The 19,380-nt window shown below is 36.7% G+C and overlaps 1 protein-coding gene across 1 annotated transcript in view; it reads left to right on the top strand.

Moving 5' to 3' along the window:
* LOC139958611 (PAT complex subunit CCDC47-like) overlaps positions 1 to 19,380 on the top strand; it is a 37,025-nt gene that overhangs the window by 5,680 nt on the left and 11,965 nt on the right. Inside the window, exons 5-11 of the mRNA XM_071955809.1 lie at positions 2,155 to 2,201; positions 3,192 to 3,313; positions 4,298 to 4,363; positions 6,350 to 6,451; positions 7,706 to 7,813; positions 9,691 to 9,776; positions 16,970 to 17,028. Of these exons, the coding sequence (XP_071811910.1) occupies positions 2,155 to 2,201; positions 3,192 to 3,313; positions 4,298 to 4,363; positions 6,350 to 6,451; positions 7,706 to 7,813; positions 9,691 to 9,776; positions 16,970 to 17,028 (590 nt within the window). The remainder of the gene's footprint in view (positions 1 to 2,154; positions 2,202 to 3,191; positions 3,314 to 4,297; positions 4,364 to 6,349; positions 6,452 to 7,705; positions 7,814 to 9,690; positions 9,777 to 16,969; positions 17,029 to 19,380) is intronic.

Genomic DNA, 19,380 nt, shown 5'->3' with positions numbered 1-19,380 from the left:
TTTAATGCCATTTTTGGTTCCTTGCTGGAAGCAAAGGAACCTATGCAGTCAGGTTGTCGTGTGTATGAGTGTGTGTGTGCGTGCGTGTGTCTGCGATAATTCAAAAACAGATGATGGATATTTGTCATACGTACTATGTTCATTTATTATAGTGGGAAGGTGTGCCCCTTTTGTTTTTGTCACGAACATATGAATTTTAATGAGTTATAGGGTCAAATGTAAAAATCTTTACATTGTAGCCAAACTTGGTACACCGTTACTGGTTTAGAGCTGGTACATGTTGGCCATCTGAACCCCAAAATTTCTTGGCCCATCGTTGGGTTGAGTGGGCCCAAATTATAGTTCCACCTCAACTGCATTTTTGGACACATTCTTTGGGCCCAAATTTGTGGGACACAACATTTTTTGGACCATTTGGGCCTACATTTTGGGGGGTAAATTTTTTGAGGGCAAATATAATTTTGAGCCACTCTGTCTGGGTCAAATGCTTTTGGAAAAATTTACGTGCAAGATTTTTACGGGTCCAATTTCTTTGGGAGGGACCAAAACTTTAAAATTGCAATAACTCCACAACCTTATATCAGATTATATCCAAACTTACAGTTGTTGGTTAATAGCTGGCAAATGTGGGCATAAATATTATGGTATTGGGTGATACAACACTATAATATTCACTTAGCAAGAACCATAGTGTCCTGTTGGGCTCTAGCCTTCACACAAATTAAGCTTAGCATTTGTCAGATAAGCAACATTTTTGCGAGGAACTTTGTGGAGTGGTGTGTTTGCTGTGATTTTCGGTGTCATGTACTTGCAGCTGTCATAGCAATAGGACTGTATACAGACTATTGTTTGGTTGTCCTAGTTTAATGTGCACTGACTCACTGTCAGTCCTGTCCCTGAAGTTCAACCTAAATCATAACTAAACTTTCTGTGGCTAAAGATGAAGAAAAGCATGCTGTTATTATACTAGTGCAGTGTTTCCCTTGCAAATTATGCTGGCAGGGTTACTAAGATTGGTAAACAGGAAGTTACAACAATGAAAACAAAGAGGGTAGAGAAACCTTGCCGCATCTCGTCCAAACTAACACGGATCCATCATGATAGTAGATTTTATTTTAGGTGTCCTGTTAAGATTTTACTTCAGCTGCAAATTGAGAAAAAGTCTGTAACATCGATACCTTCTTGAATAGTCCAGTCGAAAGAAGATGTTTCGCCTTAATGCTGAAAGAGTGAATCGAACGTGAAGCAACTCTGCTATCAAAGAGGGAAATCGTGCATTGAACAGAAGAGTGGGAACTTTGATTTTTACCAAATGTAATGGACCATGTGACCATTGCTCTGTTGTAAGTGACAGAGAGATTGTAGATGTCCTTAAACAATTTCCATCACCACCACAACCATCAAGCTGACTTAAAGGACATTTCAACACTTTCATGGAGGCATTTAAAGCCCCATGAGACCCGACTAAATGCCTGGATGCCTCGTGTGATGGAGGACATCATAGGGAAGTGTGGACAATGCTTCAATTACATGTTCACCTCTAAAGCCAACAGGGATACACAAAAAAAAATTCTTTCAGCCATCACACCAACGCTAGAATAAGGAGAGAAAAAGCATCTTTTATCCCCCATCTTTTGGCTATATTGTAATACTAACTGCAGGGTTTGCCTCAAGGGCCAGGTTACAAAATGGTAGCTGAAGCTAGCCATAATCAGTAATCCCCCCCCCCTCTCCTCCTTTGCTACCACAAGGTAATGGCAAAAGTCTTGTCTGACCGGCATTTGTGTGCTCAACAAAATTAACTTCCACTCAAATTCCCACAGAATACAGTATCTCTATCTCCAACCAATAGTGTAGCCTAACAACACACTACTTCAATGGGAAAATCTAGCAATGGACGAGCAGTTCGTTAAGGTGAAAAAAAAATCTCACTTTGAATTCAAGTCTGTATAGTTAAGTAACAGTAGTGAAGCAAAGGAACTTTAATAAAGAGGTTATTGACTTGTGTCCTATTTCAACTAACCTTTACGTTACTCTTTGTTTACTATTTCTGATCAATTTTCTATGTATCTGTTATTAGTTTCTGTTTATCTCCAATGTTTTCTATAACTATGAGTACACTAGGGATCTATCTTGTTTCCTCGTTTCCCTTAGGTATAACTGCCACAGAGAGCTGTTGGAAGCAAATTTTGCTCTTGTAGGTGAGTTCTACACATTCACATCGAATATATTTTTCTTTTCAGGAAATGTTCCAACCAATACTACACCAAAGCATATATGAATCTCATTTACACGTTAATAGAAAATGGAATCCCAAAATTACCCCAAGTCCTGAAAACTTAAAACATTACATATATGGTTGTGATGTCACAGATTCAAATTATTGCAAAGGCCTGTTTTACTACGTCCTGTTTCATAAAACACACTTCCCAGGTAGTGAAGTGCAAAAATATTTCAAATCATTCACCTAAGTAATTGTTGTGATAAGAATAATAAAAATAATGATAATATATAGAGAAGTTAGGTAAGGTAAAATTGACCTTACTGAAGAGAATTACCAGTGTTAAAAAAGCCAATGAACTAGTAGGTGTGAGAGGCTCACTTGCTTTTCTTCGAGGGATTGTACAAGAATATGTTCAAAGATTTCTGTATAAAATTATTTATTAAGGAACAGAAATTAGTCCTTGCTGTTCTTTTCTTTGTCATCTGCACCTCAATACCTAACTGATATGCTAACTGTGTACGAGACTAACAGAACATTGAGATCGGCCAATTCCCTTACATTAGTGGTCCCCAGAGTAAGAACTGCTACATATGGCGACAGACAATTTAACTTTGCTGCTGGCAAGCTATGGAATGCACTGCCAAATAATATCCGTGCGTGATGCCAAAACATCAGCCACTTTTAAGAAGTTACTTAAAACTCCCTTTTTATTTTTAGGAATTTCACTGTAAATCTATGTTGTTTTTTAATTGTTCCTTAGTATATCTATAAATTTTTATATTAATATTTAACCTGTTCATTTTATTCTTCATATTCATATTTTTAATTGTTTTGTCATTTTGTTGTCATTGTAAAGCACTCTTGAACATGCTTAAGCATGAAAAGAGCGCTATATAAAGCTGGTAAATAATAATAATAATGTTTTAAACTTTCTGATCTCAAGTTTGTTATTCTTGTCTGTCAACAGGTGATGATGGAACCCAGGTTGAAACTCCTGACACTGTTAAATTACTGAAGGAAAGTGAGAACCTCTACTGTCTCTGGTGTTCAGGGAGGGCATTCTGCGAAGGTATGCTGGTAGAACTGAAGGTAAGTACTAGGGCTTTAGTGTCCCCCTAATGCTTAAGTGCATCCAAAGTCAGTGCAAAATGCACAGTGAAGAATGTATTGTTATTGGGCGTGAAAATTATAGCACTTGTGTAAGGTACCCACCAAAGCATATCCGATCATCGGTCATCATGTAAGGATGATGATGTTTTGCAAGTTATGTCGATGATATGGAAGATGTGCACTGATATGTGCTGATGTAGACATGTGTGTTGTCCACATCAAGTGACATATACACACAATGTCCATTTAGGTGTTTACCAGTTGACAACTTTTTATGAAACTTATAAAGGTGAACTTTTTGTCTCTCATGTGGAATATCAGCCAGCACCAAAATATGAACATGTGCATTTGTACATGGTGTAAACTAATCTGTTTAAATGTATCTGGTGTCTTCATGTATGTAACACATTACAGCGACACCACATTTATATGGTGTAAACCAATCTGATTAAATGTGCACAGTGTCATCATGCACTTGACACCGTACAGCGACACCATATTTATATGGTGTAAACCAATCTGCCTAAATGTGTTTGGTGTCATCATGTACATGGCACAGTAGAGAAACACCATATTAATTTGGTGTAAACTAATCTGCTTCAATGTGTACGGTGTCATTATGCACTTTACACCGTACATCGACACCATATTTGTATGGTGTAAACTAATCTGTTTAAATGTGTTCTGTTTGAATTTTATTGGTGTTGTCATGTACATGACACAGTACAACAGTACAGGGACACCTTAATTTACATCTTATACATGTCAGTCTATGAACATCTCCTTAGATCATGGACAAAACTGAAGAACTTCGTCGTAGTTGGTGAGCAGTTTAGAGTTTTATGTTATATAGTAGATTTTACATTGCTATTTAAATTACCTATTAACTTGTATGAGAAGATAAAAGAATGGGGGTTGTTGTTTCCTCTTGTATTAAAAAGTCTGTAATGTTTCTTTCTTTAGTTCCTGAAGAGGCAAGATCTAGTCAGCGTGCTTGCCAAGGTGATGAAACCGGGATCGGACCAATTGGTGAGACGCTATCACGTTATGTTCTGAAAGAAGCAGAAAAGTTTGTCATTGCTGTAATTAGCTCAATGCTTGGTGCATGAAAGACCAATGACATTATTCAATGTCAAATCTGTTGTGATTCCTTGCTAAAACTAATCTATTTAATAGTGACGCCATGTTTGTGTGTGTGTGTGCATGCATTTGTTTTTCTATCTGACCGAGGACTTGAACAAAAGAATTCCAGGTCCTCGGTTGTGATTTCTAAAGAATCACCACGTCCTCGGAAGAATTCTATTGTATGGGGTATTGTTAAGGTTAGGGTACGTGGATTTGAACAATGGAAAATACAACGGGGTCCTCGGTTGGAATGTAATACAAACATGTGTGTGTATGAGTGTGTGTTAGACCTTGGCTTGCAAACATGAGAACACAAAAAGTAATGGTAGTTGAACTTGATACACTGTTTATAAATCCAATTTAGTGAAGGCAAGAACCCTGATATTTCTTGGGGAGTTCAAATGTCATTTGAGTTCAATATAGGACAAATTCTTTGTAAACAGGAGAAGTCAAAAAAGTGAATACTTTGATCAACTTTATATTGGGAAAAATGTGATAAGTGAGACCTTGGTATGTAAAGATGATTACTGGAAAGTACATTATAGTTGCACTGGATTGGTCGTATCTTAGATCCAACTTCGTGAGGGAAGAACCTTGTTATTCCTCGTCCATTTGAGTTTTAAACGGGTCAACGACTGGAAGTCTTGCAAAACATGATAAATCCAAAAAGTGAAGGTTTTCTGAACTTTATATTGATGAAATTTATAAATAAGTGTCATACAATCCCATGGTGAGAGAGGAATAGGTTTTGCTGGTATGTAAAGAAGGCTACACAGTGAAACAAAAACAAATTGAGACATTGCTTGATGGTACCTACTGAAAATCAGTGAATATTGCCTATTTCAGCTTATGGCACCCATGAAAACTTGTTAACACAGGAATTGTTACAAAATGATGAAATATCATACAAACAGATATTCCAAAACTCTCAAAGAGTGCTCAAATATTTCCTTAATAGGAGTTTGAAACCGAGAGTCCGAGACATCCTTAGCAATATCTACTGTAGCAATGTGTTTGTCCCTATATAGTCCATTTAATCTAACTTATGGTGGTTATTCTTTGACCCTAACATAATTTTGGCAGTTGAGCCTGTACTATTTTTATTCCAAAATTTTAAGTAGTCCCATAATATGTCACATAAATAAAAAAAACGTTATTTATCCTGACAGGACTGTCTCCATATGATAAAAGAAAAAAAATGCATTTAAATCAAGTTTCCTAATTATATACAGTAATTTGCCATTTGTAGTAATTATGTTGGTGACATTGTTCAAACAAAGAAACTCTTCAGGAATACCCACCCAAACAGTGAGTAAGTTATTAACGATTCAGTTGGATTGCATCGTATTTTTTGCAGATTTTTTTTTTTTTTCAAAACAATTATCAAGCACACTTAATATCAATCCTGATAAAGTGGTGATTGCCTGAAGCTAAATGTTGATAGAAAACATACTCTTGATATGGATAAGACGGGATAAGACCACCGTGAAAAAAAAAACAAAAAAAAAACTATACAACATCATCTAAAAATTATCCTTTTAATCAGGGACAACATTGGCATGCAACATGCTAAAAAGGCATGTCATTCCTTAATAGTATGTAAGGTTTGGTCAAGCCATCTCTGCGCTACCCGATGTATTGCTCAGTCTAGTTATATGGTGAGATTTATGTTGGTCTTGAAAACAGCCTGTATTTGCTTGAATCAAGCCTTTTGCTTGTATCAATGTTTCTCCTCTGACCCTCGTAGAGAATCAATTTGAATTCCCTCTGTCTGGGACCAGGTGTCTGGGACTAGGTGTTTTCATTTGAAATGTTTCCCTTCTGGATGATCTGACGAATTTTAAAGATCGTTGTTAAATTCGACCGGTCCTGTTTTTCCTTTTTACCTAGAAAATAACGGTTACAATGAACAAGGAGGACATGGAGAGTGTAGTTTTATTTCTGGGCAAGAAGAGGAACACCGCTCGGATGCAGAAAGACATGTACGATTTGGTGAGTTTATCCGATAGAAATATCTACGTTCAGTTAAACGGAAAGGCACAAAAGACATGGATGAATGGAAACCGTTAAGTATTTACCTGCATTTTGTGATTACTGTTGTAAACTGTAGCAATCTGCCCACCTGATACAGCTCGTTCCTCATCAAACTTTGCACAAAAGTTCGCGAAAACTTGAGACGTTTCTGCCCCGTGTCAGAATAGCGCAGTCATATTGCGATTAGTTTAACCGTTTCATGACAATAATGACTGACGACTAAGTATGCGAATTAATAGCTTTGACATGAAGCTTCATATGCAAATAAGGCTAGACCTTATAACGCCCGTCATGTATAAATTTTCCGGCTCCTTTTGAGTTTCATATTGTAGTTCTCATTGTAAAGGCTAAACACACTTTCTTTTAATTACCAACATTTGCTGCAATGTAAACAAGGCTGAACAGTGTAATTTTTATCATCCTTTTTTGAGATATTTTGTAAGAGGCGTTCCTATGCATATTTTATGTACAATTTTGTACTTTTGTGCACTTGTATTGTATATGCGAGCATTTATATATTTTTGTACTTTCTTTATAGGTGCATTTCTATATTTTCAAACATTTTGCGTTATGAGTGCTATTTCTATATGTTAGTACATTGTATCGGAACATTTTCATATTTGTGTATACTATTTGAGGTCTTATATGTTGTTTACAACTTTGTATTTCTTTAGAGTTCTTGTTATCACCCGTTTTCCATTGTATCTTTATATGATTGGCTGAATAAATACCTACCAATCTGTGCAACTGACTTATGTAAATAAAAGATTTTCATTCGATGCTATCTTCCCGCAGAAATGATGTTCATTCAGTTTGATTTATTTTAGTTTTATGTCAAATAATGAAGAAAAAGGTGAATTGTGTTTGAAATTCCTAGCTTGCTACTTGCCTGTGATCAGAACCAAATCGAAAAAAACTGCCGGGACAAGAAAATGTTAATAACGGAATGGTATGAAAAATGAACTACTCTGTAATATTCATTGCTGACAACAACGAAAAAATGAGAAAAATTGCATATTTTGATTGCAATCTCGTTTTGAGGAATACTTGGCGTGTTTGATTAATTTATCAAAAAGTTGTGATCAAACACAAAAATCTTTGTTTACAAATACAAATAATTTTTCGCTCTGTTTAAAATGAATTTGAGGAAGAAATTGCTTTGGATCTCTCATAACAAAATGGTGTTTTCTTTTTCCCCACAACTCCTTGCAGAGTCTTTACTGCAATGAGAAGCGTAGTGGTGAGAAGTTTGGACTGAGTGACTCATACCTTGCCATTGGGGAGACTGGGGAGGCTATCCAAGGAGTTTTGGATTCAAAGGTAAATTCTTATTTTTCATTTTATAAGCTTGCATATTTTTGAGTATTCAAGTAATATTTTGCTAATTTTGTCAGCTCAGACCAGGATCAATGATGATACAGAGCTTCTTACAAGTATACTTAACGCAGTCACCCATTGTGACTAGTTCGATCTGGTGACCTTTGAAACTAACCCCTCATCATACCCCAGCCCACTCCCCCTCCCCCCCCCCCCCCAGACTGGATCCTCCTTTCTGTCATATTACCATTTGGCTGGAACTGTTAAGAACTTGAACTTATAAAGTAGTAAGCAGGGATTCTAGGGACAGGGTTTACACCACTCCGTAAATGACATGTTTTGCAATCCTGTTGGTTTACAATCCTACTAAAGTTTGGTTAAAATGAATTAGAGGAACTATTTACAGGTAACTACGATTCTGTTTAAATTTACTCTTGTGTTTATCAGTTAACTAGGTTGTAAAGTCACTTATAAACAACAACAAAGACATCCTTTTCCTTTCAAAATTAAAAGTCTAAATTTGATTGTATGATATTTCAAGGATCAGAGCAAGCTATGAGGTAGACTAATTGGATGTATTTAATAGGAGCTCTCGATTTATATATATTTATTATAAATATGAAGAATTGTGAAGAATGAAGAATTGTTGGTATTCCTGTCAATCTGTTCGTGTGTCCGTTATGAACATTCTTACAGATCTAAATTCATCTGTTTCGTGTTGCATAGAAGATGAGAATTGTTCTCTTTTGCTCCAGAGTTCTGGTTCTTACTCAAAAGAAAAGAGCAACTTATGACCAACCAGTGGCGGAGCGTCCATACAGTCAGAGGGGGCAGATGCCCCCCCTGACAGACTCAAATGGACTGCTGACGCCCTTTTCAGCTTTTTACCACTTTTTACTTATTCGCGATTATTGACTTATTTATTGCACTCTCAAATACCTATTGACATTTGTCACATTTTGTTGGTGTAATTTTCAGACAAAATGGCAATGACAACTATTTATTCTTCATTTATCTGCAAATTAGCAAGGCCCGGAAAGGGTCATTTCGGGCAATCCAGGGAGTATCTTTAATCAAAAAATTTTCCTATGCTCCGCGCTCACCTGTGGTGGCGCTCTGCTTAGATAGTGTCGAAAGCGCCCCTACAGACCATTCTCGCCCCCTCCCCCGACCAATACCCCTAGCTCCGCCACTACGACGAACGTTTATATTTTAATCTGCCCAGCCATGTGAAAGGGAAAACAATACAAACCGTTTGTCTTGAAAAGTTTGAACCTGGTTTGCATCACCTTGTGTCCTTCTTTCTTGGTAGAACTGGTTTGAATAATTAATACTCAGTCGACTGCTGTCGTACTGGTTTGTATATTTAATACCCGGTCGACTGCTGTCGTACTGGTGTGGATATTTAATACCCGGTCGACTGCTGTCGTACTGGTGTGGATATTTAATACCCGGTCGACTGCTGTCGTACTGGTGTGGATTTTTAATACCCGGTCGACTGCTGTCGTACTGGTTTGGATATTTAATACCCGGTCGACTGCTGTCGTACTGGTTTGTATATTTAATACCCGGTCGACTGCTGTCGTACTAGTTTGGATATTTAATACCCGGTCGACTGCTGTCGTACTGGTGTGGATATTTAATACCCGGTCGACTGCTGTCGTACTGGTGTGGATATTTAATACCCGGTCGACTGCTGTCGTACTGGTGTGGATTTTTAATACCCGGTCGACTGCTGTCGTACTGGTGGATATTTAATACCCAATTGACTGCTGTCGTACTGGTGTGGATATTTAATACCCGGTCGACTGCTGTCGTAATGGTTTGGATATTTAATACCCAATTGACTGCTTTCATTCATTCTTTCCTTTTCTCAACAGGTGTCAAATTGTCTTTCTGAAAATGAATCTATGCTGGATTATCTTCATTTCTCTGATCAGTATTGCGGACTAAAGCCCACAGCTGAGTAAGTTCATCATCCGCCATCTTCAATCTTGTAATTTGATCCTTGTCATTTCATTGATTCTTTTGATTTTCTTTGCTTTTTCTATTGTCCTTGTATCCTGAAGTTTGATTCTTATATTTTTGCAAAGACGCTTTGCTGTTTTATTCTGGCCCTTCCAGATGAATTCCCGAAGCTTAAGGAGAATTTAAGTACCTACCGAATAAACTTAATCGTTAAAGGCAAGATGCTTGGCAGTAAATATTTCAAGTGGTGGGGGGGGGGGGGGGGGAGGTGGGAGGGCTTAAGCAATCAGGGATCATTGCTCGATCGTCTACTCTCTAACTTGATTTGGTCGCTAAATTGGTTCTCCAAAACTTATACTCTGACCTTAATTCTCTCACATCGGAGTTATGTGCTCATATCAAAAGGGAAAAAGAAATGCAATCAGTAATACAAATAAACAAAACGTATCATGTTTAACATTGGCAAAGTTTATCTTCAAAAGGCTCTCAAATATTGACATTTCTGCTGTAACAACAAAGACGTTTTGCGAACATCCTTCATCCTGGATGACTTATGAGCGCAAGTACCCACGTCAAAGTTTCCGCCCTTCATTTCCTGCTTATGCCTCCTAGGATGGTTTGTACCTATCAAGTTTCACAGGAAGTTTACAAACGCAAACAAAATCCTGCATAAAAGCAATAAAAAAGTAAGAAAGGGGGAAAAAGAACAAAGAACATTTGATCCTTTCTAAGATCAGTAAGCCTTGGCTTTCTTTGTTCAGAGAGATGGAACTCCTTGCCAGATGTTGAGTTGTTTACGTGTGAAAGATTTGTGTGTGTGGCGGGTAGTGGCAGGTAGTGGCAGGTAGTGGCAGGTAGTGCAGGTAGGAGGGTAGTTTGCGGCTGTGCATTTCTTGTTCATGAAGAAAACAATGCTATATTGCATTCCAACCCAGTGGTACCCACCGTAGCAACACTGTCCTACTTAGAGATTTACAGGGGGTCATTGTCCTTTCTATGGCTGTATTTGTCTGAGTCAATAATGTACATATTGTAGTTTCTATCTGGAATGCTAATTATGATGCCATTTTAAGATGAGAAATACCTTCTTTTTTTCCCCCCCAAGCTCAAGTGTTCTAATACAAGCTCAGGTCTTAATATCCTAAAATTATTCAACTTGATCAGGAGATTCAAATCAAGTCAAAACTAGTGAAATTTTTTAAGTTGATTCTGTTTTTGGTTATATACAAAATACTAAGGGCTCCATTGGCCGTATTTTTATGTGTTAGTAAGTACAACTTTATTTCTCCTAAGAGGGAAACTTGGTCACTCGCACAAGACATTGATAAATAGTTAAAGTAGAATTTACAATGAAAGAGTAATATACAATCAGTAAACATATTAAAAGGCAAGAAGAGAGACACAGCCACAACATACAATACAAACACAAACTCACACACAGACAAAACTCAACCATGCAAGGTTTTGTTAAACTGCTGCTTCATCGCACAAGGGATGAAAGAATTCCGGAATTCCATTACCACGCCAGCAAACCAAGCAATTACCTCCAAACACCACACGTAACAGCATTTCTAAAACATCTACAATTTCTGTCTAAACTTTTCAAATTGACATTTTTCTGAGGCAGTACAATCTATAGTTTAATTTCATCACCGTACTATCAACATGATCCCCCCACCCTCAGGGGTTGAGGCAGAACTGGTAGATGTGGGTCCAAAATTAAATTAAAGTGGGTGTCCTACCTTTTTAGGGCAACATGATGCTAAAGGCATCATTGCGATGGCCAAGCGATCTCCCCTCAAGGCGGGGGCCTGCCTTAGGGACCCTTGTGGGGATTCAGGAGGAAATGCCCCTTTAGAAACTTTAAGTTTTTTTTAGGTATTGGAGGGTAAAATGCAAGCTGTTCAGTTAGTCAATACGAGATTTGATTGGTAAAATTAGGGAAAAAAACAGAAGAAACAAACACAATATTGACATTGTCTCATTTCTGTATATTTGGGTATTGAAAACTTGAGAAAGCTTTTCACGGCTTCTTATTTATTTTGCAAGCCCTGCACGAAAAAAATAGGCCGTCATTTTGCGAAACCGGCCGTGCAAAAGACGGCTGGCTGCATTAACCCCTGTCCCCCCCCCCCGCTCTTGGTCGATTTATCATTCAGCACTACCCCAAGATACATGTATGAAGAAATACAATTGACCTGAGTCCCTTCATTAATGAAAGAGTGGGAGGGGGCGCGGGCAGGGGAATAGTTTTAACCCCGGAATCAATAATGATTTCTTTGGTCTTCGAAACATTGAATTCAAGAAAATTTGTATCACAACAGTCAATAAAAGATTGCAGTTGGTAAATGTATGCCCTATCATCATCATCACCATCAATGTGGCCCATCATGACGGTGTCATCTGCAAATGTTATAAGCAGACACCCCTCCTCTGAAGATTTACAATCAGACATGCATAAAAGTGACTAGAAAGGGTGCAGGATAAGTTCCCTGGGGTGCTCCCGTATTAGAATATATAGCATCAGAACAACAGGGGGGACTAACGTTTACAGACTGAGTTATCTTCCAAAGTTAAATAATTCATAATCTGTTGAATAGTGCCAACTTGAAACTTCCATTGTTATCAACCAAGATATGAGTTTGAATAGTATTAAATGCTGAAGAAGAATTAGAAAAATGAAAGCATGTCACAAGCAGAATAACCACAAGTAGAATTTTCCAAGTGAGAATGTAGCCTTTCAAGGATTAGAAGGATTCATGTGTTACCAACAACGATGCGATTGGTGGGCAAACTGAAGGGGATCTAAAAACCGAGCTACGGGTGGTTTAAAATTCTATTTTAAAATTATTTTATTTTTATTACTATTACTATTTTAATTATATTTTAAAACTATCAGGCACATATCATTCATACAAGATATCAAAGTTTTCTTGAGTACGGGAATAATACAAGACTGTATCCATAACAGCGGGATAGATTGAGTCTTAATTGACATGTTATAAACTAACAGTGAGAATGACTGCTTAATTGAATTGCACATTGTTTTAGAACCCCGTGGCGAAAGCTTTCAGTTAAGATTTTAATGTTTTCCGAGCATACGTGACTTTTGACGATGGAGTTACAGTATGAGGATGGCACCATCTTCCGTTAAAATAAACACAAACGCCTCTCCCTTTCACTTTCCCCGAAACAATGATCGAAACACCGAGTAATAACCTAAATCCCTCGATATCTACATGGGCGGCAACACCGTTATGGGTCGACAGCAAGCCGGATCTCTGTAAATGCAATAAGCTTAGCATTATGAAGTTCATGTATGATACTTAACGTTAGCTGCATAAGCCATTAGTTTTATTACTCAGAGATTGTTGATTTAAGCTAGCTGAGGGATTGAGGATATATATGTCAGATTGCCCTTCAACTATGACTTTTGAAATGCTAAGAAGTCACTGAATTAAATACCGTTTGCCTTTAGTTGTTTGGTCCCTTCTCTTATACCATCCTTCACAGAAAAGATAATAATAATACATAATTTTAAATAGCGCCAAACAAACTATGAAACAATTCTCGTAGCGCTTAACATAATAATAACAATTATAACATATATGCTTTGGTGAAAAGATACGTTTTGAGAGCTGATTTAAAACCGTTCACAGTATTGCACATTTTTACATGTTCTGGAAGTGAGTTCCACAGGCACGGTGCACTGGATGCGAACGTTCTCAAGCCGTAAGTCTGTGTTTTTACTCTAAGGATAAGTAGCATCAGCGATGAATTGGAGCGAAGTGAGCGTGTGGATGATGGTCGGAGCCGAAACAAGTTAGTGAGGTAGCTTGGTCCTACATTGTGCATACATTTGAACACCATCAGAAGTAGTTTGTAGTTGATTCGTTCACGTATCGGGAGCCAGTGATGCACTTGAACACCAAATATTTTAGTCATTCTCTTTCATCAAATGAAGAAAATTTAGACTGTATGACAGTTGAATACCACATATGGACTGTTAGTCCAATAAACAAAGAAGAGATTGAAAGCTGGAAAGGCTTCTTTGTCTTTTCCTGGTTTTTTGAAGTTATTCAACCTTGAAATGTGTGTAAAAGGTTAGAACACTCCTTTAAGTCTAGATCAATAGTCGTCTTCTGTGTAAACATCCGATTGTTGATGTTAATCAGTCTCGTATAAATTCTGATTAATTAAAAGTACGATTGTTATTTTAAACTCTGTACAAAACAACAGAGCAGCCATGGATGATATCCACTGCATTAGTCCTTGACAATTTCTGTATCATCCATATTGTTATTTGAGGGCGTTAAAAGTCTTTAGAGTGTTCCAAGTGATTTCTACATGACTTTTGAGTGAGCTGTTATAATGATCCATGAATTTAGACCATGGATTCCAGCCACTTTTATTGACAAGCCTCAAATCTTTAAAGGGCCTTTTAAAAAAAAAAATTAAAATGGAGTAGAAATACCACCCAGACTGACAACAATGTGTTTCAAAGGTCCAAAACAGAGATTTCAGTTAATTGTCGATGCGAGCCGGAGGGAAAAGTTGGTCATAGCGAAATGACGAGAGAGGGCCACAATCTCAAGATCAGATGCAATCTGCTGGTTAGGCTGGTAGCGCACTCAAGCCTAATTCCTTAAATCCACCTACAGTAAGTATCGTGAAACGATGCTTGCTGATATGTCAGAACTTATTTTGCGCATATATCCCTAAATCACATCATACAGCTGAAATTAAGGGAACACTACACTAACTTTCAGTTACATACCTCATTAATTACCTCATTAAATTAGCTATTTAACATTTTCAAGGTGAGTGGGGGAACTCCTCATACAGCTGAAAATTAGGGGAACACTGCACAAACTTACAGTTACATACCTCATTAATTACCTCATTAATAAGCTATTTAACAGTTTCAAGGTGAGTGGGAGAAACACCTCCTGCAGCTGAAAATTAGGGGAACACTGCACTAACTTACAGTTACATACCTCATTAATTACCTCATTAATTACCTCATTAGCTATTTAACAGTTTCAAGGTGAGTGTGAGGAACACCTCATACAGCTGGAAATTAGGGGAAAACTGCACTAACTTACAGTTACATACCTCATTAATTACCTCATTAATTAGCTATTGAACAGATTCAGGGTGAGTGGGAGGGACACCTCATACAGCTGAAAATTAGGGGAACACTGCACTAACTTACAGTACAGTTACATACCTCATTAATTACCTCATTAATTACCTCATTAATTAGCTATTTAACAGATTCAGGGTGAATGGGAGGAACACCTCATACAGCTGAGAATTAGGGGAACACTGCACTAACTTACAGTTACATACCTCATTAATTACCTCATTAATTAGCTATTTAGCAGATTCAGGGTGAGTGGGAGGAACACCTCATACAGCTGAGAATTAGGAGAACACTGCACTAACTTACAGTACAGTTACATACCTCATTAATTACCTCATTAATTAGCTATTTAACAGATTCAGGGTGAATGGGAGGAACACCTCATACAGCTGAGAATTAGGGGAACACTGCACTAACTTACAGTTACATACCTCATTAATTACCTCATTAATTAGCTATTTAGCAGATTCAGGGTGAGTGGGAGGAACACCTCATACAGCTGAGAATTAGGGGAACACTGCACTAACTTACAGTTACATACCTCATTAATTACCTCATTAATTAGCTATTTAACAGATTCAGGGTGAGTGGGAGGAACACCTCATACAGCTGAGAATTAGGAGAACACTGCACTAACTTACATACCTAGCAAATTTGTTGTAAAGATGTTAGAGTACAGTTCTACTCATCAGAAGTGCTAATCTCTGTTGAAGTGTTGATATCACATCCTGACACATTTGAAATGACTAATTCCTTTCCACTAGACATGTTTATTAGATGTGGTACTCGAAAGGACAAGTAGATAATCCAAATTACCTTATTGCATACAATGGCTCATCAATAACCTCTTTCCTGTGTTTATTGGGCGTTTGCTCTCTGGTTAGTTGTGTTACTTGGCTCTTTAACTGGAAAGCCTCTTTCAAGAGACCTTTATTGTTTGACAGGGTTTCCTGTACGAGCTGGCTGAGAGACTCAAAAGATAACAGAAAGTGTTCTTACAGGAATAAATGTTTAATTTTTATCGCAGCTGTCGCTGATATTTTTTTCAACAGTTTCCTACAAAAGCTAACAAGCAACACCCCTCCCCCCCCTTAAATTTTTTGTCCCTACCAAGTAAGCATTAATTAGCAAGTACTTAATGATTTAAGACGTTGTTTTTTCTTTCCTATTACTTTTCTTTCATCAGTTGAAATAAAAAGAAACACCTGAAGCTTGTGAAAGAACTTGCTTTGAGATATTGATAATTAAAATATCTCTAATATCTTAACAGCTTTAATTGCTGCTTTTTTTCTTCAGTATTTTTTTTTCAATCAAAGACAAGTCTCAAATTACCTTCTTCAACTTTGTACAACCCGGATTATTTGTTTATGTTTAAATTTGTAGTTCACATCTCGTACAGAAAAGTAAACTGGTAGTTCTTGGTTCCTGACAAAGTTAGTTTTGGCTGTTGACCAAGGGAAAGAAAAATCGACAGTGATATGTGTACATTCTTAAAAAAAAAATACTTAAGCTATTTACACAATTAAATTGATACAAGACAGGTGAAAATCATTACAGCATGCTCAGATCCCAAGACATTATAACCTCAAATATTTCTATTCCTTCCATAACTCTAAAATTCTTTTTCCAAGATCATCGTTCTTATATGACCATGGGTATCTTTTCATGCCCACCAATTTCACCACCTGCTCCCTCACCCCCCACCCCCACCCCACCCCCCAGATATTTTATCCCAAGTTGTCAACGTTGAAGTGTTTAAGTGATTTACAAAGTGAACTTATGTGAACTTAAAGTGAACTTACAGTAAGTTATAGCAGTGCTCAATTCATGGTTTTTCTTTAAAAGCACTTCTATTCTTGTGAATTTGAATTTCTAATTGATCATGGCATGTCACTAAGCCCATGTCCTTCCCTTCTCTGGCCTACAGACAGTTCTCCAATTCCCGAAATTTTTACAATTATATGACATCATAACTAACAAGGTATAATTCAGATTTTGTGTAGGAATGTTGATGAAAGGGAATTTTAATTTTGTTTTCCTTGCAGTGAAGAGCAACCCACAGAATTGCCAACTACCAAGAAAGTGCTAATATTTGTATTTAATGGTAAGTTACATGCTATACATACTATATTTTTTAGTTTTCTTGTTTATTTTCTTGTTTATATTTTGTGATGCTATTCAATAATGAAATCTCAATTAACACTGTAATTAATTCACTTCACAAACCAATTTCCTAATAATAATTTCTAATAAGATGTAAAGAATAGGAAATTGAAAGTTTCTTTTCAAATGCTATTAATACTGAAGTTTATGGATGACAAAATGTTGAAAATACATTCAGTTAAATTTATCATTTGCTTATAGTTTTGCATTACACATAGCAGTGCACATAGCATAACATATAATGTAAGGACACATAGCATTACTCAAAGCCTGACACATTGCATCTTACATACCGTTCATATTGCATTACACATAGCATTGCGCATAGCCTCACATATAGCATTACACATAGCCTTGGACATTGCATTGCAAATATTACATGCAGCATTGCACGTAGCATACCATATAGCCTTACACATAGCCTTACACATTACATTGCACATAGCGTTATACATACAGTAGCATTGCACATCGTACCACACCTACAGTAGCATTAAATTTACACATAGCCTTAATGATAGCATTGCACATAGCATTTCACATATACATATAACTTTTATATATAATACATATAGCATTGCAGATGGCATAACATTGCTAAACACACATAGTGTTACACGTTTTGTGTACACATTATTAGAGATACTGTAGCATTGCACATAACCATACATATATAGCATTACACATAGCATCAGTCATTCCTCACAGCATTTGCTCTCAGTTTGTCCTTATCTTTGCATTGTCATTAATAAAGGAGTTTGCCTGGAAGCAGAGCTGATGTTTTCATTTTCAGAACCTGTAAGGCAATGTTGCAGTAACTCGAACTCAACTAGTCCTTAAGTACTGTTTCCCCAAGTACTCAGTAATCACACTCGGTGAAATATACTCGGATGCTAAAGTACTCATACTTGTACTTGATTTAAAGAGCTTGATGCTCTCTAAGGTTGATTTCTTTTGTGGTTGGTATTATGGTTGCCTAATCGTGACATGTACACGTTTAGACAGTCTTTGTTTCGTAAGTATGTTGGTATACTGCAACGTCACATGTCCCCTAAATTCTGCATGTTGTGTTATACATATGTAGCTGGCTGCACTGATAGACACTGTGGTTGTCATGTTCTAAAGTCAAATTGTAACCAACTTTTTCAATCGCAACTTTATTCTACAAAGCCTTAACCAGAAACGACGTAAAATTACCACAGTGAAACAAAAAAACATTCATTTTTGTATTTTGAGATATAGGTAGAAGTAGAAGTCAAAGGTCCTTTGAGGTCACCACAATTCAAAGTGTGAAAACCTTGTAAATGATATCTCGAGAAGGGTAACTCTGACTAACTTTATACTTTGCATGTGGATGCCCCATATTGACAGGAAATAACTCTATTGTTTTTGTTGGAGGTTAACAATTGTCTGAGGTCACCAGAGGTCAAACACTGAAAGCCTTTAAACATGACTTATATTATGTAGAAGAAGCCTTTCATTTTAGGGAGGTCAAAAGGTCATCTGGATCACCAGCAGCCAAACTTTGAAAACCTTTTAGTTTGAGTTTCCTTTATTCCAGTATAAATAGCATAATTTATAAATAGGAGAGTATAAAAAGTTATGATACATAAATAACAACAAAAAGAAAAGTGATTAAAGGCAACCAAAGAAATAAATAAAGAAAAATGAAAAAATGACATTAAAAAGGTAATTAACACTATCAACAGTTTTGAAAATTTAAGTTAAACTGGGAATGATAACGAAATATCAAATCATTTAAAATTCCATTTTGAATAAAAATAGATGCTCTGTGTATGAATATGAATTTTTGAAAATTTGAACCCTATTTTTTGGTTTTATTGGTTCTATATGATGATGTAGATTCAATGTAGTAAACTCTTGGCATATATGTTAGAAATATGACTGGTGAATGTTAGTTTGTCATCAATGCGAACACCAAATTATAGTTTCAGACACACGTTCAACCGTCGAATCGTCAATTACTAGGTATTCTGACTTTATTTTAATGAGACCTTCATGCTTGATATTTTTGTTCCTAAAACCATTTCTTTGATTTCTTGGGATTGAAAATAAGATTCTTCTGATCACACACGCCAGTAATATAAGATGCAAACAATTTATACATCCTACGATCTCTCTCTCTTGTCAGAGCTTCAAAATTGTGCATGATATGGCAGTATCATCGGCATACTTGATTACAGAACAATTTGATTTTGCCTGTATTTTGACAGTATACATAATAAAAAGTAACGCCGATTTAAACATGATATCTCATAGAAATCATAGATAC

Source organism: Apostichopus japonicus, chromosome 18 (genome assembly GCF_037975245.1).
Source record: "Apostichopus japonicus isolate 1M-3 chromosome 18, ASM3797524v1, whole genome shotgun sequence".
In the NCBI taxonomy this organism is placed as follows: Eukaryota; Metazoa; Echinodermata; class Holothuroidea; order Aspidochirotida; family Stichopodidae; genus Apostichopus; species Apostichopus japonicus.
Note: the sequence above shows the minus strand (reverse complement) of the source record. Positions and strands in the feature narration are given on the sequence as shown.